This window comes from Hyperoodon ampullatus (assembly GCF_949752795.1).
Source record: "Hyperoodon ampullatus genome assembly, chromosome: X".
Lineage (NCBI taxonomy): Eukaryota > Metazoa > Chordata > Mammalia > Artiodactyla > Ziphiidae > Hyperoodon > Hyperoodon ampullatus.
Window position 1 is genome coordinate 114,251,178 of NC_136913.1, and position 26,280 is coordinate 114,277,457.

General features: G+C 38.3%; 1 protein-coding gene across 3 annotated transcripts in view; it reads right to left on the reverse strand.

Annotated features, from left to right (window-relative positions):
- Positions 1–257: 257 nt before the first annotated feature.
- The window catches only part of MBNL3 (muscleblind like splicing regulator 3), a gene marked incomplete at both ends in the record, with an annotated part of 62,567 nt that continues 36,544 nt past the window's right edge, over positions 258–26,280 (reverse strand). The window contains 7 exons of one of the 3 annotated variants that reach the window (XM_079727224.1): positions 258–269; positions 3,268–3,362; positions 5,757–5,792; positions 7,611–7,761; positions 10,759–10,995; positions 12,191–12,382; positions 25,577–25,741. In XM_079727224.1, the coding sequence (XP_079583350.1) occupies positions 258–269; positions 3,268–3,362; positions 5,757–5,792; positions 7,611–7,761; positions 10,759–10,995; positions 12,191–12,382; positions 25,577–25,741 (888 nt within the window). Of the gene's footprint in view, positions 270–2,275; positions 2,333–3,267; positions 3,363–5,756; positions 5,793–7,610; positions 7,762–10,758; positions 10,996–12,190; positions 12,383–25,576; positions 25,742–26,280 lie in introns of those variants that run through there. The other 2 variants (XM_079727225.1, XM_079727223.1) reach the window with 2 other exon arrangements.

Here is a 26,280-nt window from a genome sequence, read left to right on the forward strand (position 1 = left end):
TGGTGTTCTACCTAATAATTCAAATAAGATAGATAGATGGTAGTTGTTAGTTTTCTGTTGGTGTTTTAACATCTCCATTGGTTGTTTGATGCTTTGGTTTTTATTCGAATTTGTTGGTTGGTATGTTTGTTTCGTTTAATATATTGACTGCACCATGCTTATTGTTGTGTTGGTAGAAGAGGACATACGTGAATATATACAGAAAGGCCATATGGAGGTTCTCACGGAGAGGTTCTGATACTCCGTAACTCTGTTGTTCAGAATTTCAACTGAAATGGAAGAAAAAAAAGAGTGAGAAATCTTGGAGGGTTATTGAAGTAGGGGTCAGGATACTTGCTTCTTGTTCCAGTTCTGTGTGTGAACCATATGCCAAGATATTCCCCACTCTGAATCTACGAAAATTGAGCTGTTGGAAATGCTCACTAAGGAGTCACATAGCGTGACAGTCTGATAGTCTATGGCTCTCACTGAGTGACAGTGTGGACAGTTGCCCTAAGTTAACAGAGATGCACTCCGTTGTTTAAGGCACTGTCTACACCATGAACATCCGCCCTTCCATCCACTTCCTCCAACAAGCATATATTGACAAAACATACTGGAGTCCATTTTGAAATATGCAAATATTAAACAAACTTTAAACTTTTTTTTTTTTTTTTTTTTTTTGCAATACATGGGCCTCTCACCGTTGTGGCCTCTCCCGTTGCGGGGCACAGGCTCCGGATGCGCAGGCTCAGCGGCCATGGCTCACGGGCCCAGCCACTCTGAGGCATGTGGGATCCTCCTGGACCGGGGCACGAACCCGTGTCCCCTGCATCGGCAGGCGGACTCTCAACCACCGCGCCACCAGGGAAGCCCCAAACTTTAAACTTTTTATCTGTATGTTTTGGAGCCATGCAGGAATAGCCTAAGTGTGAATTCTGGGTATACAGTATTTTACAAAATTACATTTTTGCACTCTGGAGAAATTTTCAACATCTGTTACATATTGCAATGATTATGACGTGCCAAATACCTCTAAATTTTCTAATGGAATCAAGTAAAAAAGAATCACTATTCCCAAACATGTTCTGTTGGAAAGTTAACTATATTTGACCACTTTTGTTTACCTTGATGTGAAGCAGCCCATGAGAATCAGGCAGGTGTTTACAAAGCCTATTATTCTCATGTTCGGTACTATTCCCAAGTTACCACTATCCCAAATTATATCCCTGAAAACTACTACAATATACAGCTACTTCAGTTATTCCGTGTACTCAAAGAAGTCTTTTTTAAAACACTCCTTATGATTGAAGGGACCTGTTATCTAATGTACAGTTATCTATATGCTCTGTCCAGAACAGTTAGTCTTCTGGGCCTGTGTGTCCTCAGCAGAAAAGAAATGCTAGCCAGGTTCTGGGGAACTAGTCCATCAAGAGAACAGAACTGTTGCCTTCTTCAACCAAGTGAAACACTCCAGGTGTGAGAACTTCAAGCTTTCAATGACTAATGGATGCAACTCAGAATCAGTGTATTTGTTTAATAACTCCCTATAATTATTAGTTAAGATGCCTCAGAGTCTTGAGTGACTTTAAAAGTCACACGTTCCAAGTGAACAATTGCTCAAATTAAGTTTGTTGCCATTACAGTCTCTGGACCAGGCAAAGGAAATCAAAGGTGAAGGGGGAAATATCCGAAAACAACAACAAAAATTACCAAAAAAAAGGTGCCATGATGTGAATGAAAATAATGATTAAATTACTAAATTATGTCACTCAAAGTTGAAAACAGCTGGAGCAATTCTGCTAGACTTACATGGGAAGCAACACAGTGGCAGAATGTGAAAGCGCCATTTTCCATAATGTCTTTAGAAAAAGCATACCACCTACTGTCTTTAAGATAACCATCTTAATCAAATTGTGACAAAATTACTTTGCTTTATTTCAATTAAAATAAAACAAAGCTAGAAAAATGTTAAAAGATTAAAATTCAAAATCGATCTGTGCCTTTGGCTAACCAATCATACCCCTTTAATAATGGGAAAACATTTGGGAATTTGTAAGCTCATTGGGAAAATACAATACCAGCTGTCATTTTCATATTAAAAAATCGCATATTTGCTGTCCATATTTCATTGTGGAAAATTTAGAATGCTTAAATCAAGCTCTAAGTTATAAGCAATGCCTATTAATGAAAATATTTACCAAAGTCTTTAGCAAATGCAACTGTGTAGATAAAAGATATAACCTGCAAATATTATATTAATACTTAAAGAGACTTACTGTTCTACTGGTAACTTCTACATCTGTGAAACAAACATGCTGCTATTCAGTTCATCTATTGATAATGGGGGTATCTATAGTAGTAAAAAAGATTTTAGATTAAAATAGTTTCTTGAGAGAATTCCATTTATTTTGTTCACTGCTTGGACGTGGTAATCAATAACTGTAACCAATTTCACAGAAAAATTTAGACACACTAACCATATCCAATAATAGTTAATTTTGCAAAAAACACAGGTTAGAATGTGGTTTGTTTTCCCAATGGATTAATGCTGTGTCCTAAATGTTTATCACACTTGTAATTGAAACAGCAGTGGAACTTGCAGTCTTTAAGCGTGGTTACCACTTTAACAAGGCAAAATGGCCATAATATTACACAATAATTATTGTTAAGTATCTCCTTATAATTTCGAGACTCACCCCAAATTCATAATTTGCCTTGTGACTCTGCCTGTAAAAACTTCAAGCAAATGAAAATTAAAACAACACAAGCACATCTAATGTTGGTATGAGAAGGAATTTCGGATGTAATCACTGGGTAATGATAAGCATATCTGTGCCTTGGAAAGAAATGTGTTATCTTTCTTTCCAGTAGATCTAAAGGTAAAGGTGATGATAGTACTAAGTGAAAGTTCAAACGCAATAACCAAAAATGGTAGTAAACTAAAATAAATTCTCCTCTCAACCAATGAAGAAACATTTAAAAAATATTTAGTATATACCTTTGAGGATTGGCGTGGTAGCAACAACTATATATATAAGATGTCAAGAGTGACATCTGTAACCAATTAAAAAAAGAGAACACTCTGCTGACTCATCTCAGGATGAGCAGCAAAGCAGAATATTCCTCTAGAATATACACAAAAAGAAAAATTCTAAATGTAACAACGGCTAAAGAAACACATAAGGATAGGGACTAATGTCTCTTACCAATCCCAAAAGCATATACTGTGCCTCACCAACACACCATAGTTAGCTAGGTCTGAACAGGTGAAATAAATGGCCAAACCTGATTGACTGTAGCTGTTGCAGCGAAGGAAACGCTGGTGGCAGGTGGTGTTGCTGCAGACACAGCGGTAGGTGTAGCACCGTGCATCATGGGCACTTTCAGTAGGAAATCATGGAAGCAACACACGAGGGGGTGGAGCATTTACGTAACCGTGACATACACGATGAATGGGGCGTGGCAGGTATCACAGCAACAAGCCATGTAACATCATCATGATGGATACACCAGGGTGCAACATGCAATCACAGTCAGTGCAAAGCAACACAGCATGGAAGGGGGAAATATTTAAAAAGAGAAAAGGGGAAAGCCAATTATAGTTACCATTAAGGAAAATGGAATCATTCTCAACATTTAGTTAGTTTTTGAGCAGAATCACACTGTAGTTGACTTCAAGGGCCAAATTTTCAGAAGGGGTTACAATGGGTACCTATGACAAATCTGAGTTTACCAAGGCTATCTCTGTGGACAGCTAGTCAAGCAGAAATCGCTATGAACAGCTAGTCAAGCAGAAAAGTAACTGGGCTGCACATTCAAAATGGGAGTAGGGAACTGTGAATTGGTGTTTGGTTTCGCTAACTCATGACAGAGATGAGTGCTGTCACTGGATTTGCAGGTGCAAGGAACGGTTATCTATATATATATTTACCTGATCTGTATACAAAAAGATCGTAGTTTGCTTGGTGGGTATGTGGTATGGGAGCAGATAAAGAATACAGTGGACTATGCACGCAGGTTTTTCAGCACACCTCTGGCAACCCCCTTGGAAACTTAGGCTACTTAGGAAACAACGTAGGCCATTTATTTATTGTTTCATAAATAGCCGAAATTTCCAAGGGGTACTTCATAGTAAATATCCGACAAAATCTTGTCTTCACTGCAATATTACAGCGACAATGACTAGCAGCTGCAACATCTCTTTCAGGCTGATTTCTCTTTGCCTTTTCTAGTTTCTATGTCATTTTGAAAGCTTCTGGGATGCTTTTCTTATTTCTAGCTCATTTTGGATAGCAAGCCAAGGAATTAATGTGTGAATGGCACGTGTGCATATGTGATCATTTGCATCTATAATATATCGATTGAATTCAGATTTTCTGAAAGTCTACAGAGAAAGTGAATGGCCTGGAGAGAGGAAAATCAACACATGCAATGTCATAGAAACCACAAATGTACCCCAAATGGTGATTAACAGAAACTCTGTACTTATCTCTCATGCTCATCTCTAGTTATCCATTACCTATCAACATCCCTTATTGTAGCACATGCCAATTCTAAAAACACTCTTGTTTTCCCTTTGGGAGCACAACAACTGTGCAGGAAGCAGCACCACTGAAGCATGCAGTTTGCATTCCTACACTGAGCTCTTAGGTGAAAGGACAAGGGAGCAGAGTCACAAAATGGGAAGATGGAGACACATTTCACGAACTTGCAGAAGTTATGTTTTTCTAATCGTATGCATATGATGCTTCTGTTAGTACCAGTGGAAATGTTTTTAATTCTGACAGAGCACAGCTAATAACAGAGGCCTCACCTGTTAGTGAGTGCTACTACTATGTAGTTGTCATTTTGACTTTTTTGTTTTATCTTGATAAACCTGTTAGTCCCTTTTGGGCTCTGCATCAACTTTGGTTGACCGATGGGACGGAGGTCAAGCTGTTGCGAACTCTCAAAAAGGATAAAAGGAACTGGATTGATATGAGATGGTGGGGTGAGGTGGGATAATTCCTCCCTGTATGGAACAGAGCTATTTTCTCCTGGTCTGTTCCTGGTGCCCATGGAAACTATAGGAGCTGTGAACTCCCTAGGAGTTCTGAGAGGAAAACAAGTCCCTTTCCTTGTCTTCTTCAGTGTTAGTGATGTACAAAATGGTTTTGAGATGGCTACCATATTGGATAGGTGGCTAATTAAAGGATCTGTGTGCAACTGGTTATTAAAAATCACATACCCCCAAAGAGTCATTTCGAAATGATTCTGTGGTGCCTGGTTTCCGTGCAGATGGCACTTCATCCCAGAACACTATAGAAATCATCACAAAACACTACAGAATACTCTAGCTTTGCTTTTTTGCAACATCTCAGTATTGAATGATTTTGATCTTATGGATAACTTTTTTTTGGAGGAATTGTTGTGTTGTACTTTACAAATTATACATTTAAAATATTTTACAATTTCTTAGTAACAGATGTAAAGCTAAGAATAAAACTGCCCATTCTGGCTAGATAAGGAAATGTTTCAAAATATTTCAGCTACTATTTTTAGGGTGAAAATACAGAAATGGCAGGGTCGGTATTTGACCACAGTGGCAACCAACTGTGAGAGTGTAGGACTGTTGTGATTCCACAAAGATATGTAACAGACAGCACCATATTAAACCTTAAATACTCAGAAAATGTCCAGCCACATCATCCAGTTGCTTGTCTCTTTCATAGTCACAACAGAAAAACACTTTTTTACAGACTGTAAAAAGTTGAAAATTTTTGTACAAAACCTACCAATACTTGAAGCGGGTATCATGCACGGTATTGGCCCTGTACACCATGCAGAAAAGCGTGAAAAGTAAAGAAAAGAGATATTTCATTATTAAAGTTTTACTGATAGAAATAATTTCTAACTAGAAAGATATTCCTAGCAATATTAATCAATCAGCACATGCATATCCAGTAATCTCCTATGCTCACAATTACAGCTTAAGATCCCAAACCCAGGTAATCAAAGTAATTCTTGGATTCTTAGGTATAAAAATGAACATTAATTTTTCTTTAAAGGTATTAGCTCACTTAAATTACATATTTATTCTGGATGAATACACCCTAAGTGATTTTTATTATGAAAGGAAGAATTTTAATTTATTATACATACAATTTTCAAAATATGCACCAGGATCTGGCAGCTGGTGCCAGTAAGTTCTACTTAGGGCACTAATCTATTATCATTGCTTTCTCCACCTCGCAACCAAGGACTTGACTGTGAACATACGGCAAATAGGCTTTTCATCAAGAGGGGGCTCTCAGCCTGACAAGTTTTTCTTTCGCTGTTAATTAAGGAGAAAGGGATTCTTCTGATGTTTTTGCTCGTAAATCTAGATTTTAAATTAGCCAAATCCAGCCCAACAAGTCTAAAAATTGTGTTTTTAAATGATATCATGAAGAACTATTGTGGTTAGTTAACTAGACAAAAGACTGAATTTTTATGGCTTCTTTCAAAATTAATTAACTGATTAATGTATCAGTTAACCAATGGGTTTCTTCAAGTCCAGGCATACAATACCATGTGCTTAGTATGTTTATAATTAACAAGGTTTCTAAATTAATTTTTAAAGCATGTAACTTTCATTTAACAGTTTCCAAACTGGGGCATTTATGATTCTGACAAAAAAGAAAATAATCTACCGTATTCCCAGGGGTTAGTATTTTCAACTTATTCCTAAGAGACTGTATGCTTATTCTTAAAGTACTGAACCACTGGAAGAAAAGTAATTCCCCTCATATATGATATTTGTTTGACCTCAGCTCTTCTGCTTCTCGGCCTGCATGAATGCTGGTTTGAGCCCATATCTGGTCATGGAAATAATTTCATTTTGCCAGCTACAAATCAACCAGCGGCATGTGGGATCTTCCCGGACCAGGGCTCGAACCCATGTCCCCTGCACTGGCAGGTGGATTCTTAACCACTGCGCCACCAGGGAAGCCCCCTATGATATTTATTTGAAAAAATTATGGCTTAAGTTTTTCTTTTCAATTTAGTGCAAAACTGTTATGCTATTAAATATAGTTGAATGTAGGAGGTAATAAATATGCCACAAAGTATCAGGAAAATGTGATAAATTGCTATATATTTTATATTAACTGGTTTAAGAGTTAGAGGCTAAAACTACCTGTTTTATATATATATACTATACTCTATTATATTGTAAATGTAAGGGTAGTTTTATTATAACTATCTTTGGCATATCAAAGATATGTGGACTACCTATTTTTGCAATGCTGAAGCTTGGAAACTTTCTCTTTTTTGAGGGCAGACCATTGTCTTTGAAAGTGATACCTAAGAATCAAGGAATTAGTTTGAGACTGAAACAAGTGAATTAAACATGAGAAGCAAAAATTAGGAAATGCTCAGAAGAAAAATGTTGACAGTGTTTCCTAGTATGATTTCAAAACCATTCATTTTCAGGAATCATAGGAAAACAGTTTGTTCTGTATACAAACAGATTGAGCGTAACTGCCTTGTTTTATTTCTAACCACAATACCTGTTGACCGTTCTCACATAAATGCTCTTTGGAAGCTGATGGGCACTGTATTCATTCGCAACATCAAGCAACTCATGGTGCCCAGAGCCCCATCCTCACCTGCAGGGATAAATGCCGGCTGCGGGAGTTGCAGGTTAGCCAAAGCCTGCTGGCAGTGGAAAACACTGGGATTAAAGACTGGGGTGGCACCATTGGTCTTTTCAAGTGCCGATCTCTTTGGTATCAGTTGAAGTGCACCAGGCTGCAGGGCCTGTGAGGGAAGGATGGATTAATAAATAGTATTAAGGAAAGTAAAATATGTACTCAAACCAAGCAAGCAGCAGTTAGATGAGGTCTGGCTTGGGAACCCTTTGCAAGGGTCGCCATTGAGCAAGGTAACCAACTTCAGAGATGAAGCCGTTGACTATATGAGTACATACTCAGTCCAAAACAGAAAATAAACATACAGGGGGGAAAAGAAGCTTTTCTATATGAGTACATACTCAGTCCAAAGCAGAAAATAAACATACAGGGAGGAAAAGAAGCTTTTCTATATGAGTACATACTCAGTCCAAAACAGAAAATAAACATACGGGGGGAAAAGAAGCTTTTCAACTTCACTAATTTAGACAAATTAATGAAGCTGAAAAGGACCTCATCATGTGGGCTGGATGTGACAGGATGCTGTTGACAGCAAATAATCATTTAAAATTAACATCTAAAGGATGCTCATCTACTAACCTATTAAAATGAGATTAGCAGAAGCAACAGATATAGCAGGAAAGAAATTTTTGCCAGTTACAATTCCAATATAAATCTAGGAGATAAATGGTATGTAGGTGAAAAAACAGATGTCAGTGGATCAGAGTCTAAAGCTCCAAAATCCAAAATTCAATTTATACAAAGATTTCAGGTCCAAACCCTGTAACTGTATAGTTCCCAACTAACATGTAAGGAAAAAGCAAATGAATGAATCTGCCCCAGCCACCTCACCCAGATACCATAGATAGTTAGCAAAATGTATGCAATTCTCACTTATAGAGACTTGCTGTGCATTTCGATATGTATTGTTTGCTTTGTTGTAAGGTTTAATTCTGAAACCTCTTAGCGTTTTAAAATCCTTCTTTCATGTCTACAATTCTTTCAAAATCCCACTGTGCTTAAAATATTCAGTCAAAGCTCCCCCTGGATCAGATTCATTGGAGAAATTTGACATTACTGTACATTTTTTCCTCAGCAAATTGCACAGTACTTTAAAAACTTGTCCCGGCAACAATGATTGGGTATGCTGCAAATTCTTAAGGAGACGGGCACACTTATGCTGAGTATCTAGCCTTCCACAAGCCGAAAAGGGGCATGCCATGACCTCCTTATTCCTATGGATAAGAAGGCCTAATGGTACCTCTATTTTCATTTGGGAAATAAATATCACCCCTTCAAGTCTTTCCTTTTAAATGCATACAAGCTGCTTTCAGTAAAGTCAGCCCGAGCTGTGCACATGAACACGAACAGGGTAAAAATCTCTGCTTCACAAAGCATTTCAACTCTGAATCCTTAAAATATAGAAAGCTTAAATTTCTTCATGCAGCCCCCTTTGTTTAATCTCACCTCAAACCAATTCCTATGGGCCAGTGTTACTTTACCTTTAAGATGCTGCTCTGATCAGTCACTCAGAAAGGAATTCTATATTGATGTTCAAAAGTACCAGTTGAAGACCTTACTATATACAGTATGTTTAACTCTCTACATGGAAATTTGGGGCTGACTTATATGCATTCTACCAAACACACCAAAATCATCAGAAATAGGCACATACATACGAAGGTCCCATGACTGAGCATTGGACAGGTAGGTACACCATGGCACAGGCATGGCATTCCTTGTACATCCCATGCATATGAGAACCTTTATTTTTAGGGGGCCAACTGCATTCCTCTCCTTTACAATAGGGTACGTTGTTTCTGAACATTATGCCGCCAACAGAAATAATCTAACAATTGGAGGCTTAAATTCTGCATTGAATATTCTGGATACCTTCCTATTTTCATAGCTTAAAATTCCCTCATTCAAAAGAACTTAAGACAAAAAATATTTGGTGAAGTCTTTTTTAACATTCATTAACAAATTCTGCTGTCCAGATCAAGGCAGAAAATAAGTTTGTTCTATTTTGGCACTCAGCTCTTTCACAAGGTATTGGGTTCAGTTTTGAGAGACCAGGGGTACTGAGAAACAGAACAAGTCCAAATTTGGGGTATTTGGCTTAGGGAAAAGACATGAGAATCAGGCTCCTATGAAATAGGGATTGACATGTTTTGCAATAAACTAAGTGTAAGTTCCAGTTACAACAAGGTAGATTTTAACTTAGTATGAGGAAAACCTTCTCAAAAATAGGGATGTCTGAAAATAAATGTATCTCTCTTATGAAAAGGAAAGGTCTCTGTCATGGGCTTCAGGGTCATGGAGGTGATTTTTTTTCCACAGCCGGGAAAAATGAGGTTTCCTCAGGGTTTTGTTCCCTATTGGGGTTATACCCTATTATATGAGGAAAGGCCCAGACTATAAAAGAAATGAATAGCCCACAGCCTATCAAAATAATTGACAGCTGTGACAAGCATAAGTAATCATAATTCCTATTTTTTAACCTATCACCCTGTAGTGTTATGCAAATGTTTTCCTACCTCCTACCTTTTCGTGGTTCAGTAGGACTAACTTTCCCCCCATATTTACTTACTAGGGCAACTCAATAGCCAGGCCTCTTCTCCAACCATGTAGAAATTTCCCCCCAGCCTTGGCTGGCTGCTGACTTGAAATCGTTAACCTTTGGGAAATCAGAACCTATTTCCACCCCGTCCTCCAAGTCCTCTGTTTGTGAAAGGCATTAAGGATGTTACCAGCAAAGTGACCATCTAGGCGGCTCACGGGGCAGAAAGGCAACTTTCTGCCTTTTTACGATATTAAGGTTAGTTAGGCTATAAAAACCACTCCTAAATAATGTACTGTTTAAGTTGTATAATTTACTCTTTCTTAAAAAATGGGAGAAAAAGCACAGTAAGTTAAAGTCATTAGGAAAGATTTTAAATAGTTATCTTTAGAAAGTTTTAGTGAACTAGAATAAATAGGTTCTCTCTTTTCCAGCTTATAACCTGGGCAATTCATTTTAAGGTCCCCTCATGACTATCCAAGATCATGGTTCCAGGATATTAGACAAATTGAGGGACATAAGAACCCTTTATCCCCAAACAGTCGACGAGCCCTGGCCTGTTCTTACCATCGCAGTGGCACCTGAATGGTTCATCTGGTGATGAGCTGCCTTGAGTTTGGCTTGCAAGTGCGCAGGAGGATGAAAGTACTTGCATTTCTCCCGGGAGCATCGACCTTTGATATAATCCATGCAGATGGTCACGGTATTATCACTTGCCTCAATCATGGAAAAATCTGTAGGGTGAGCATAGCGGCAATCGTTCTCGCCACGGGTACAATTTCCGCGCTGAAATTCACGGCAAACCTTAAAGAAAAAAAAAATCACATTGATGCTTGGAAGGTGATTAGCTTTTATTTATTTTGCCAGTGAATGTATAAGAGCAACAGTATACATTCTTTTGTCATCTATTTAGGAAAAATTCTAAAAGCTGAAGGATAATGTCGAGCCATATTCACTATGAGATGTAAACCTAAACAAAATTTCTATTCCGAGGAAGAAAAAAATCCAATCTTCCCAAAGGAAAAGTTTGTCTGCTTTCCTTACATTGAAATGCAAGTATTGTTGAAAACCAGTTTTTAATCCTCCACTTGATACACAGCCTAAAGTGTAATTAGCTAAGTTTGCAAGAGGGGGTTATTTTGTTAGGGTCCAAGATGTGTCTTTATCACACAGCAGTGTGCTTTCTTTTTTTTTTTTTAATTAAGTTATTTATTTTTGGCTGCGTTGGGTCTTCGTTGCTGCGCGGAGGCTTTCTCTAGTTGCAGCAAGTGGGGACTACTCTTCATTGCGGTGTGCAGGCTTCTCATTGCGGTGGCTTCTCTTGTTGCGGAGCACGGGCTCTAGGTGCGCGGGCTTCAGTAGTAGTGGCACACAGGCTCAGTAGTTGTGGCTCGCGGGCTCTAGAGTGCAGGCTCAGTAGTTGTGGTGCACAGGCTTAGTTGCTCCGCAGCACGTGGGATCTTCCTGGACCAGGGCTCGAACCGTGTCCCCTGCACTGGCAGGCAGATTCTTAACCACTGCGCCACCAGGGAAGTCGTGCAATGTGCTTTTTACAAGCAGACCTGTGGACCATGACTAAAGGACATGCACAGATTCCAGTTCAATACATGGCAAGGCATTTAAGGAGCTGCCAATGGAGCTGACTTTTTGGTTATTCTAGCAAGTAGAGACTCATCAACGAATACAGTAATCCCACTCTGCAAAGCTGGAGCCTGGCTAAAAGGAGCATTCCCATCAGACTTTCTGTGCCATAGCAAAGGAGATGCACAATCTGCAGCTGGGTACACTAAGACATTGTTTGACCTACTATACAACCGTGCACTTCATAACAAGGTAAAATTGCAGTAATAAAATGTCTAACATTTCTCTGAGGTTATACTCCATAAGCTTAAAATTCAGATGTACTTACTTAAAGCATTCAGAACATTGGGCTCTAAGAATGTCTATGCATAAGGTTAATATCTACCCTATAGGGATTTATATATTTCTACACAAATACCTCCAGTTTATCTGAACGTATCGGTTTTGGACCAGGAGCTCCTGGCAGTGGAAGAGGCGGGCTTCCAGAAATCAGCACAGGTGCACTTGGTAAAAGTTCGGCAGGGACCAGGCCCATCCCAGGATGAGGTAAGTAGGGATTGAAAGCCATGGCAGGATTAGGTACCAGGGCTGGAGTCACAGGAAAAGAAGTCTGTATGTTTAAAAGAGAAAAAAAGGTGTTAGAGGTCAACAGATTATCCCTATTATTACACAAGGAAGCATTCTTTCTAAAAGCTCAAGTCATATCAAAAGTTACCATTGTATTTTCTGCTTTATTTTTAGTCTCATACTAATTCCCATATAGGAGGAGTTCCTTTTAAAACCACAAATCTCTTTGAGTAACAAATTTATTGGTAAGCTGATAAGCCAAACCACATAATTTTAACAGTCATGAGTTAAGTAAATTAAATCCCACTGATAGAGTCTGTTCCAAATGTGTTTTCTCTAGCACTTCCATTTTTACCTAAAAACCATGTCACCAACGATATCATATACGTGGGCAATCTGCCTTGTCTCCTCACACAAGCATGGCCTTTGCACACAGACTTCAGGTTCTCCCCCTTCATCCCACCCTCTTCCTTCCCTTCCCCTTCCTCACAGTACTGCTTGGCTCCAAAGCTGCTGGTCCTACCATGGTTCCCAACTGCCCTACCGAACACTTGCTTCTTGGCCCACTATCAATTAAGGAAGAAAGCAAGAAGGGAGGAAGAAAGGGGTAGATTCTGAAAAGTGAGAGCTGTAAGAACTTCTTGCTGTCTACCTAAAATGAAATTAGTACGGTCATTTTTTTTAGAGGTCTTATTTTACAAATGAATCTGACTTGCCTAGCCTTGTCTTTATCTAAGGGATCAGATGATGAGCACAGTTTAAAAGGGGGCCCTAAACATGCTACGAGAATCCATATTAGGCAGGAAGAGATAACAGGATTATAAGGTACATACACCAGAGTATAACTTGTAAAGAAAAGTCTTGGAAATGCAAAGGAATCTTACTGGCTTTTCTATTTTTTTTTTATTAACAGGTTATTTTATTTGACTCAAATCTTATTGTAAACATCACAAAAAATGTTAATCTCCATAAATACTCAACCTTTATGGAGACAACAAAAAACTAATTTAGGCTAATTGAAAATAAATTCTGAACTGACAAATACGTATAATGTATGGTAACACAGCGTAGTTATAAACACTTCACTCTAGATGATACACAGTTTTGTTATTAATTCCCATTTAATCTAAGTTGAAATTATTGAAAACTTTTAGTCAAATGTTTGGTTTTTCTTTTTTTGACATCTTTATTGGAGTATAATTGCATTACATTGCTGTGTTAGTTTCTGCTGTATAACAAAGTGAATCAGTTATACATATACATATGTCCCCATATCTCCACCCTCTTGCATCTCCCTTCCACCCTCCCTATCCCACCCCTCTAGGTGGTCCTGATCTCAAAGAGTTTCATGTATGTACTGCCTTTATTATCTGTAACCACATAATTTATCACTTTACTGTGCTGTTTTCCAGTTTGATCCCTATTTGGGTGTCTTTTCTTCTCAATGTGGTCATAATTTCTTTGATAGTTCTCTTGTCTCCCCTATAGCACCCAATATATAGTGAATGACTGATTGATATAATCAATGACATAATTTAAAAATAAATGTAAGCATTTTAATGACTGAATAACACATCATGGTTAAATATAGTACATTTCTAATAGTGACTTTATAAGGTAGGTAGCGCATTGTCATGCAAATGGTGATGTCTCTTGTATTACTAATAGCAGCATTGTTCTTTCTTGCTTTCTTTTTATTTTTCACTAAAAAAATAATCTGTTGCACTGCCAAGCTATGCCCACAACTTCTGCTAAATCACATTAATAGGAACAGCTCTAAATGCAGGCAGAATAGAAGTCTATGGAGTATGAAGTGAGGGGCGATCTATATTCATGGCGCCACTCCCTAGTCAGACTTGAAACTTTCAATAGCACAGCCTTCTCCATGAAACCCCTGTTATAAACCACATTCAGCTTGGAAGGAAGGACTTCCCCATTAGCACTCTACCTTAGATGAGCTTATCATTAGCTAACTAGCAAATTAGGAAGGGCAGAAAGAGCATGCCCCCTCCTCCCCAAACTGGCAAGACTCACCAGGGTTAAGTAGAGAAGGCATGGTGGCCAAGAGCTTTAAGAGGAAAGGGGTGACACCAGGTGGCAGCAAAGATGACGGGGCAGTCAGGGAGGTGCTTTAAGCTTTGAGGACAAAAGCCAAGGGCTGACCCAGCCTAACTAGCGCTGTGATGTAACAGGGTATAGGTACATGTCATACTTCTTATGGAATGAAAACTATTGAATTAAAAGGAAAACTTGCAGGTGAGTGAATTTTCCAGATTAAAAAATCATTAATCACTAATAAATAACCGATCAATTAATAATATTTAAGAATAATGTACATGTAAGCAATGCTTCCTATTTATAATAGCTCTGAACTTCTGTATTTTTTCCTTCGTTTTTTGGGGGAAATTTCCTGGTTAACTTCTGCTTTCTTTAGAATATGTTTTAACCCTCTCACGTTTGTTACATGTTCCAATTGTATGAAAACAAGCTGAAAATTAAAAGTCTATATAAATAGTGCAAGGGACTTGCTGAAAAAGTTTAGGGTTTGTAAGGTTATACTGTGCCATGTTTAGGTTTTAAAGTTAGTATTGTAGATTTTATAACCATTTTCCTCCTTGGTATAAACTTCATTCTATTACTGTTTATTGAGAAGAAGCAGGTTTTTTAATTCCCAACCCTCGGGCACAGGGAGGAACCCCTGAGTTTCTTATTTATTTTCAAATGGACATTTCTGTTTTTCACCACCACCTCTGCCCCAGGGTAACTACTCCATTTTCATGAATTTGAACATTCAAGGGCTTAGTTTTAGTTAACAGCCACCTGTTATATCAGGCAGCCTGCAAGTTCACACATTCAATTTTAATAAGCAACTTTAATCCTTCCTATACCTATACTGCAGGCTTTGATGTCAGTTGAGCTAACATGAACCAATTAGTGGGGTAATCTTAATTTTAAAGAAAAAGGTACCTAACAGGTTGAATCTGATTTCTATTTACAGCCTGAATGGTCTGGGCACTTAAATATGTTTCAGATATTCACTCAAACCTAAATTATTTCCTAAATATTTGAAAATATGAGAAAACTTTTCCTCCTAGAACAGGGGGTATGGATTTTCATCTTTCTCTGAGACTTATAAAACCAACAAGAATGATGGCGACAACTGACTATATGAATAAAACGATCACCTAGACAATCATTTACCCTCAATGTCTCTTGCAGTATTAGCTGCTAGGGTAGGAATTCCCGTGAGCTACCAGTTACTTGCACAGTACCTAGGAACTATCAGGGCCTTAGGAAATGCTTTCTAAAATTTGGTGAATTGCCTCTAGAACAGGGGCACCTAATCTTTTTCGAGTCCTGAACTTCTCTGAGAGTCTGAGAGCTGTAGACCCTGTCCACGGAAAAATTCGTATGTGCATAAACTGCATCTGATCTCAAGAAGTTCAAGGACCTCATGAAACTCACCCCTGGGGTGGGGTTATGGACGACTTACTGTTTAAGAGCTTGTGTTCTAGGGTAACGGTTGGCAAACCACAGCTCCTGAACCAAATCCAGCCTGCCCTGTTTTTGTATGGCCAGAATGGTAAGAGTGGTTTCTACATTTTTATTTTATTTTTTTAAATTTTATCTGAAGTATAGTTGATATACAATGTTGTGTTAGTTTCTGGTGTACAGCCAAGTGATTCAGTATATATATATACACACTACTTTTTCATATTCTTTTCCATTATGGTTTATTATAGGATGTTAAATACAGTTCCCTGTGCTATACAGTAGGACCTTGTTGTTTATACATTCTATACATATTAGTTTGCATCTGCTAATCCCAAACTCCCAATTCAACCCCCCACCCCTCCCCATGGCAACCACAAGTCTGTTCTCTATGTCTGTGAGTCTGTCTCTGTTTTGTAGATAAGTTCCTTTGTGTCACATTTTAGATTCCACATATAAGTGATATCATATGGTATTTGTCTTTCTCTTTCTGACTTACTTTACTTAGTATGATAATCTCTAGGTCCATCCATGTTGCTGCAAATGGCATTAATTCATTCTCTTTTTATGGCTGAGTAATATTCCATTGTATACATATACCACATCTTTTTTATCCATTCATCCATTGATGGACATTTAGGTTGTTTCCATGTCTTGGCTATGGTAAATAATGCTGCTATGAACATAGGGGTGCATGTATCTTTCCAAATTATAGTTTTGTCTGGATATATGCCCAGGAGTGGGATTGATGGATCATATAGCAACTCTATTTTGTAGTTTTTTAAGGAACCTCCATACTGTTCTCCGTAGCGGTTGTACCAATTTACATTCCCACCAACAGTGTAGGAGGGCTCCCTTTTTTACCACACCCTCTCCAGCATTTGTTATTCTCTACCTTTTTAAATGGTTGAAAAAAAGTACAAGATGAGTAATATTTCATAACACATGAAAATTATATGCAATTCGTGTTTCAGTGTCCATAAATAAATTCCACTGCACTCACATGTAGACCTATATAACAAAAAGTGTGGATATCTGTTTTCTCTCTTGTTACAGAAGTACCTACACAATATCCTCAACTTTGTTTCTTGTCCCACAAAGCCTCAAATATTTATTAGTCATTAAGAGAACATTTTGCTGACCCTCATTCTACAGGATTCCAAAAAATAAAGCACTCCATCAATTTCTGAAGTAAAGCACTAATTATATAAAAATCTATTGGTGTGAATTTAATACTTGTAGCAAGATTCCATAAGTTGAAGAAGTTAGACTTTAGAAACAGATACTAAAGTATTCCCTAAAATGTTCTTTTACATAGTTAGTAAAATTCATGTTCTTAACTATTTGTTTATAAAACAATAACTACTCAGTGACTAAGAATGGGGAGATAGATGGACTCCTGTAAAGGTAAAATTTTAGGAGCCACCACATTTTGGCCTTAAGGGATTCTGAAGCACCTTTGAATAATAATACAACTCAGTGAAAAATGATGCCTCAAATAAATATGTCTAGTTTACATATACATCTTAGTAACACTGATTTATTACTTAAAATGAGTTAATCCTCAGGCTAGTATAAAGAAATAAAAATTAAATGTTATGCTAAATCCATCTCTGTATCTCCCCACAGCCTAGATCTATTTGTAGTTACTTGAATAATATACAAGGTCAGTTACAAGTATTGTTGGATGAATGCAAGACACTTAAGTCAGTCACTTAGGCTAATCCTGGCCTGAAGGCAACATCATAATTGAGGTCTCCTCTCTCTAAACTCCTGTCTAAAGGTGGATGACTAAGCATTTTCTTTTATAGGATGGTAAACATTTGGTAACAATTTGTTGACTTGATTTTAATACCAGAAAAATAGCACTCTTAACTTTAGCACTCCTAAGACCTTAATTTTATTACTCATTTACAAGCATTTATATAGTACAAAAGGAAGCCCCTTTCACCAGTCACCATGCGTATTTCTATCCTTAGATAATCCCAAAGCACAATGAAATGTATCATTTTTGTTTCCATCAGACTTTACTAGCTGTTCACGAGGAGCAAAACTGAATCGTTTTTGTTCCACAGTTTTTGCTTGGTCATGTCCACATTCTCTGAGCGTTGTTCTAGGGGGACGGAAGTGGCGAAAAGGCACACTGCAGGAGGCCCACATAACCTCCAGACTAGTTAATTGGTCCCTCAATAATTGAGAGTGAACTTTATAAACAGATGCAAGCCGATAGTGGTGTTTATGTACTAATCACACTCGTTAATGAATAAGTCAGTGTGGCCCAAGAGAGAGCGAAGAAAAACAAATACATTCAAGGGTCAAAGTGAATAGTTATCCTCACCTAGACCTGGCTTTTCTGACCTTATTAATCATGGAAGTCTCCAAATAAGGGGAAGCATTGAAGGAAGACACGTAGGGGAAGGGTCGATAGATTATTGTGCGTATAAAAGGTGTAAAGTATCGCAAGAAAGAGGGAACAAGTCATGGTTTGGATCTGCCTGTAGGTGGTGGGAGAAGCTGCAGAGCAGGTCAGGAATTATAATCCACAGCTGATTCCTAGAGGTAAGGATCTGGCAGAAGGGTAAATGACTTCTTCCTCAGATGGGTGAGGGGATTTTAACTTTGCTCCTGCGACGTGAACAAGAACTGCCCTAAAAATGATTTGTTGGTGAATCACTATGTAATAACAGTGACAATTCAATTAACTTTAGTACACCACTAGGAAAGAAAAAGTATTTAAAAAATCAAGTGGTTACCCAGTTTTAACAACGGGTATGAAAAAAGGAAGGGTTTGGGGGGAGGGGGAAATGGCAAGAGCTGAGAAAAGCAAAGAACCCACAGGAAGCCTGGAGACTAGAGACATCTCAGTGCAAATCCAGGATAAATGGATGCAAAGGGTTATAATTATCAGAGGTTCAACAAAACACCACCACCACCGCCACCAAAACAACAACACAAGCTAAAACAAAACCTTGCATGGCTAAAATAAAAATACTCTACGGAGGAAAAAAGAAAGCCCAAAGCTATAAAAATACGGAGGATCAGGTACAAAGCAGAAACGAAGGGTATCACGAAAACATTAATCCACCATTTCACTACTGTTAGATCATATACTCCTAGAGGGTAGAGACTGTTTCTAATTTACCTTTTAATCCATCTCTGACTCTTATAAATGCCTGGCACAGAGTAGATGCTCAAGAAATATTTAGTGAATTGAGTCAAAAGGGATTCCTAAGCCATTGATTACTTTTAGGTTTACCAGTTAGAAAAATCCAAATCAAAAATCACAAAACAAAAGAAACACTCAGGGATCGAAAGTAGTGGCAGAGAGATTGAAAAATCCATCAGTTTTGGTCTCTGCTGGGGAAAACTTTAAGCAGAAGGCCACTCCCAAATGGTCTTTTGAAATGCTAAACAGTATGAGAGGCACAGAGTACTGTATAACACATACACATGCATGTGCACATGCACGTACACACCCCCACACATATGTATGTGTGGCAGTTTTTAATTGGAGTGGCTAAATCATCAGTATCAAAAGGTATCCAATGAAGAGTTCTGGAAAAAAAAAACGGTTTAGTGATACTACAGACTGAAATATGCAACTTCTTATTACAAAATGTGTGGTCCCAGGGGACAATTGAATTGCTAATGTTTCTGATATCCACAGAATGGTTTAAGAGGGGAGACTAGGTGAAGAAGGTTTTCAAATAATATTTAGTACATCTGTAAAGATTATTATGGCAGATTAGGATTATTTGGGGGAAAGATTATTATCAGGTGGGGAGGGCAACCACATTTTTTCACACTAGGTCTCCTGACGGCCCTCTCAGTGACAAACCACTGAACTCTACTGATCTGAGCAAGAGGATGGTGATAAAAAAAAAGTATCAGCCTCTCTAGGTGAGAATGCCAAGCATTGACTTTGTTTCTCGTTGCTGTTGTGATTTTTTATCCTCCGTCAGGGAAAACGATTTTCACAGATCCTCCCAACTTCCTGCCTTCACCTCACTGGTGATGAACAGCAAGCCACGCTGAGGTGGCTGCTGGAGCTTAGACTGTGACCACGAGCAGGAAAGCTAATGGGCCCACATGGTCTCATTAGCACCAGCCTCTCACCAACTGAGCTAACCAGATCCAGAGGAGGACACAAAATGGGCTGAGAGGAGATTACATTTTAATTTATCTCCTGGGAATATATGAGGGAGGACAAAGGGAGAGTATTGAGATTCGTCACTATCAAAGAAACTGCGCACTGTAAAGGTATCATGAACAAATGCCCTCTGTTTGACAGCAAAAGTGTAGGATTTTCATTTCACTTTAAAAAAAAACAGATTTCACATTGTATATTAAGCCGAGTTGGGGCAAGACAGCAAACCTCCAGCTGGTGTGATTTATTTTGCTTTACTCTAAAAGGAGCTTTAAGCTGTGTGACATGCACAGCCTCGGGAAAGGACCTGAATAACTACTCTACTTTGGACAAGTAATTGCAATCAGGAGTGAATCCAGGATCTGTGGGGCCCCAAGTTTAGGCCTTCAGAACAAAGGATACACAAATATCTTTGGCAAATTTTACAAACACATTGTATACACACTGCTACGCCTCCTCCCAAGGCCCTGGCACGACACCACACAAATGAGGGGCCCTGAGCCTTCACTAACCTCAAGGTAAGCCTATACCTGGGAACAATTTGTGGAACAAATGCATAATATTAGGTCTCAGTTGCTATATCTAAAAGTAAAATCTTTTCTAATTTTTTAGAAAACTTAGTAAAATCTTGATAAAATTTTGCGCTTTTAGCATGGTATCACTCCAAATACTCCTGTGATATGATCTGCTCAACCTCAGTCAATGTGGAATTTCACATGATAATGACAGTCATAATTATATTAAGAGCATATTAACCTTATAATTACATAATGCCTGTCGTCCACTGACTTGAACATTTTGCAAAACTCACTTTACAAAACACCAAATGTCACCACATCGAGATGAAAGACGTAAAGGTCGTCATTCATCGTTTCATGAGTAGGTAAACTGAGAAACTCACTGAAGAATCTTCATTAAAATTCACTAATTTCTGTACTGACCATGAGACTGGTAATCTGGAAAATGGACAGAATTTCCTTTTCCATTAAATCTACAAAATGTCTTGCTCACCTTTTTAATGATAATTTTTTAATAGAAGAGCCCTGACAACAGGGAGATAGCATATATACTTCACTCAATCAAACTGGTTTATGTGAGCTAGAAAAACTATAACTCTGGATGAATATGCAAAATGTAGAATGTATCTTGGTGAGGGAAGGATATTATCCTTTCATCTTTAACTACAAAATCATTTAACATTTTCAAAAATTAAAAAGTAAATAAGGGCTTCCCTGGTGGTGCAGTGGTTGGGAGTCCGCCTGCCGGTGCGGGGGGCACGGGTTCGAGCCCTGGTCCGGGAGGGTCCCACATGCCGCGGAGCACCTGGGCCCGTGTGCCACAGCTGCTGAGCCTGCGCTCTGGAGCCCACGTGCCTAGAGCCCGTGCTCTGCAACAAGAGAGGCCGCCACGGTGAGAGGCCCGCACACCGCAACGAGGAGTGGCCCCCACTCGCCGCAACTAGAGAAAGCCCGTGCGCAGCAATGGGGACCCAATGCAGCCAAAAATAAATAAATTAACTAATTAAAAAGATTTTTTGAAAAGTAAATAAATATTTTGCAATTTTACTTCTATTCACTTAAATCTGTCCCGGTCCAAAGTTGCATAGAGTAATATAATATCTTAGAGGTCCTATTTAATTAAAGAAGAAAAACATTCAAAACATGGGAGCCTAAAAATACTGAAATTATTCACTAATTAGTATATCTCCCTTCCTCTTATCTACTGCAACTTCCTATTTTTCCCCATTTGGTCCTGAAGTGTTACATCACCTTCATTCCTTACTATATTAATGACAGACAGACATATAAGCTTGTTTCTGAGACATATATTTGGTAAATAGAATTGTAAAAATGAAGCAAAAAGGTGGGGAGGGTCCAGACAGACATCAGATGATTCTATCTGTGATAAAGAAAAAGACTGAAGTCCTGTGTTTATAGCCTCTGTGGTTTGGAACACCATGACTTGGCCACAGGAATGCAAGTCATGAAAAGCATACAGCAGACCAGAGGACTTGGCACACCGTGATGGCTGATCCAGTAATCTCTGCATGAATCATCAGGTGAATACACCCGACTGGGTCAAGTTTACCTGCGTGTAAAGAACTGCTTCCATGTGAATCACCACATTCAAACAGAGAAGCAAAAGGAATTTACTAGATATAGACAGGTCTAGATTATACAAAATGTCTGAGCCAAAAATATTTTTAATAGCCTTATAACATCATATCCACCTTTTACATGCATATATTACATCCAGCAGTGAGAACCCTTCCTTGGAAACTTATTTCTGTAATGAAGATTCCAAGTCGTGAAAAGACCTGAAATTTTGAAACATTAGCTTTGCTTGAGAGTTGGAATCCAATGTATCTGCTTGCCCTAAAATTCTTCTCCAGTGCTCGTGTTTGCCTCTTAATTATGCCAAGGGGAGTTCTTAATTGTACAATTTTTTGCTGTGAACATCAGCAACTATCTCTCTTAAACTGCACTGAAAAATACTAGGGAGTCACACCCTTTGCCTCACTTGCTAAACTTCCTCAATAAAGCTAACAAGAGCTTTCTGAGGTGGAATTTTATACGTGCAAATGTCAATTCAGACCTGTTAGATACAGTGAACAAACTTGCCTGCTACAGCAAGCATTCCACCCAAATTGACTAGGTGTGGCTTTTATTCATTGTTCAGTCACACTGAACAGTTCTGTTCTCTAGCTACATTTAGGTTGACATTCCCTTTATCTGGGGGCTTATAATAGGCAAAACATACTCAATTTTCCAAAAGCAGATGTGCTCTTCTGTTATCCTAGAAACAGATCAAAGTGTGCTTTGTGGGAAGACCTGAGGTTCAAGGCAGTGATACCAAATGGGTCTTAATATGCAGCCAGACAGACAGCAGGACTGGAAATTTAAACAGAAGCTTGAATATTTTAGAGAAAAGAATCAGATGATCAGGGCGGGAGGGGGGGTGCGGTTAGAAGGGATAGAGAGTTGTTTGGGGAGAGTAGGTACCAAGGAAATGAAGTAAGATTATACGTTACTTCCATAGTAAAATCAAGATCCATAATAAAGAACAGTTCTTTGAAGTCAGACTGGTAAATGTCACTTAAAATTGCTCACACTAGCTCAATTACAACACGCCCACAAGGCAGCTTTCTAGACCACAAAAGAAGAGCATATCAAACATCTCGAGGTTAGCTTTTTGTACACATAGTAAGGACAGAAATCAATCTTTTATCAGTTTATCACATCACAACAGCTACTGTTAAATAATCTACAAGGTAGAAAAGCAATTTCCAATTGTTCCCTGGGGTCTTCTAAGCAATGTCTTGTGATATGCTATAAAATAAATTTGTATTCCTGTGAGTCATATCAGTCATATTCTGCAGCCTGAAATTACCCTCATTGAAGAAAAAAGGGAAATGTATTCTATTATAGAAAGCATGGAGGATCAAAGCACAAGAGGCTGAAAAACTCAATGGATCTCTCATTGGACTCTAAAAAGCCACTCCCTAATCAATAATGCATGAAGGGTTGAGACTTGGCATGGAGATACTTGACTGGAGGCTGAAGGGAAGATGAATGAATAGTCTGCCTTCTGTCTTTACCCCTGTTTTACCCCAGGCCCTTGTTCTCTGATTCCCTGAAATAGGGTAGTTGACTGATGTCCCTTGACCTATGAAAAAATATATGCTCCAGCTGTGTAGGAAATGCTGGGCTCAGGTGTGTGATAAAATCTGGCTCCTATTCTTTGCTCAGTCTGAAATTGGGACATCCCACAAGAGGCCAAGAGTAGTAATGGTGGGTAGAAGTCTCCCTTGCTTTATTCCCCATCTACTCACATTTTCTGGACTCACCAAGCATATTCATTTCTCTGTGGCTTTGTTCATACTATTCTCAGTATCTAGAACACTTTCTCTTCCTTATCCCTTCAGGAGTAAGGACAAACTGAAATACTTCAGTGTTTGAAAGCTAAGGACAGAGTTTGAAGGAGTTCAACCATGTAAAGTATTACTAAAGATCAAAGAGGAACTCCAGGGTTACCTTCTGGGAACAAATTTATCAATGTAATTAATCAGCACTGAATTCCAAGGCAAATGTTTTTGGCAAATGAATAGTGTAAAACATGAAATCTATTTATTCTACTTAAAATTTTCTAGACATTCTGGAAAGAGTATCATGGTACGAAATTTTAGTGACTTGTCAATGCCTCAAGCACCTGTTTTTTGTATTATCTATAAAGAGGTACCAATTAAGGGGTGCCCTATCTATACAGATATCCTTGAATTCTGAGAAACAACTTTCTAATGAGATACACTTTGCTGAGAGCAGATTGACCTATTCCCACATTTTTGTTGCATCTAAATACTATAAACATCTTTCAGTTTTCAGTGTGTTCATTATATAGTCACCAATGAAGTGGGTTACAAAAAAGAAAACATAAGCCTTTCAAATTAGTATCCGGATAATGATTAAAAGGAAGTAGGCCAGCTGGAATTAGAATGAGACACCATGGAACTAAATTTGAGACCTGGAAGAACTCAGTAGACAGGGACAGTTTTCAATTCCCCCTTAAAACTCTAAGACCAACCTACAACTTGATATTTTAAGGTATCAGGACAAGATGAATTCTCCGTAGGACAAAATTACTTTTTAGGTGATCCATTTAAACTCACTGATCCACACAAATACTAGACATTGGTCTAGAATGACGCCAAAATATTATTAATTTCAGCAAAGGGAAACTGTGGCTAGATTAAGTTAAAACCCCCATCAACTACCTGGCCAGTATTCCTCAAGACTGTCAGGGTCATGGGAAACAGGGAAAGACTGAGAAATGGTCGCAGACCAGAGGAGAGAGGGGAGACAGGATTCAAATAAATGCACTGTGGTATCCTGGATTGGACACTGGAACAGAAAGGGTACACTAATGGAAAATCTGGTGAAGTCTGAATAAAGTCTGGAGTTTAGTTAATAGTAATGTGTAAATGTCAGTTCCTTAGTTTTGACAAATATACCATGGAAATATAAGATATTAACAGTGGGAGAAACCAGGTGAGGGGTAATATGGGAACTCTCTGTACTATCTTTGCAACTTTTCTTTAAATCTAAAATTATTTTAAAATAAAAAGTCTATTAAAAAGTAACAACAAAACTACCATCAAAGAGCAAGGAAATTTGTTTGAATTAATATCCTAAAATTAAAAGGGTTATATGTAATAATAATCAAACCTCTTCCTCCTCTTAAAATGTCCCTGCTCCTTTATTAATATTCTTCTATAAACTACATTCATGGTTCCTGCAACCCAGGTTTTAAATCCAACGCACCTGATTGCTCCCTTCACATGCAGGGCAGCTTTGTAGTGTCAATTACCTATCAGCCTGCATCCTCAATCCTTTGATGACTAACTTCCCTGTCAATTACCTATCAGCCTGCATCCTCAATCCTTTGATGACTAACTTCCCTGTCAATTACCTATCAGCTTGCATCCTCAATCCTTTAGTGACAAACTTCCCAAAGACCCTGCAAGGTTATTCCAATGTAGATATATATCCTTAAAAAATAACATACATATGCAATTTTGAAAAAAGCAGCACTGTGACTTACAAGTGATGGCATTTGACCATTTTGGAACATAAACTGCATCTGCTGGGCGAACATGGCTGCGGCAGTCTTTTGTTGAATCAGATTGTTCCGTCCATTAATTTCCAGCTGCGTCTTTAAATGCGGAGGAGGGTGAAGGTACTTGCAGTTCTCTCTAGCACACCGACCCTGAAAATGAAGGATTAGATGAATTTATATGAATATTTCTAAAAATCTGGTGTGGCTAAGAAAATAAGAAAAGTTTATTAATCTCTTAGCATATGTGATGTACTTATGTATATGTCATAAGTACTTTACTTGAATGAATGCATTCAGTCTTCATACAAGGCCCCTAAGACTGATACTCTCATAATCTTCATCTTCCAGGTGAGGAAACTGAGACTGAGAGAAGCTTGCACAGCTAACATGACAAAACCAGAACTAAAACCCAGTTAGTCTGATTCCAGAACTTATTCTCTTAGCCACTTTGCTCTGCTCTACTTTGATACGCATCAACTTATGTTTAAAATATAAAACATTAGGAATAGGTTATCATCATAACATTACAGATTTATATAAAATTTTCCCAACATGATACATCATGCATGTTAAATATGATTTAGGGTGTGGATCTACATATACAATCAGGAAAACTGAGGGAAAATGTTACATATATACACATAAATGTATCTTTAAACTTTTAGATCCATTATTCTGGATAATTTTGG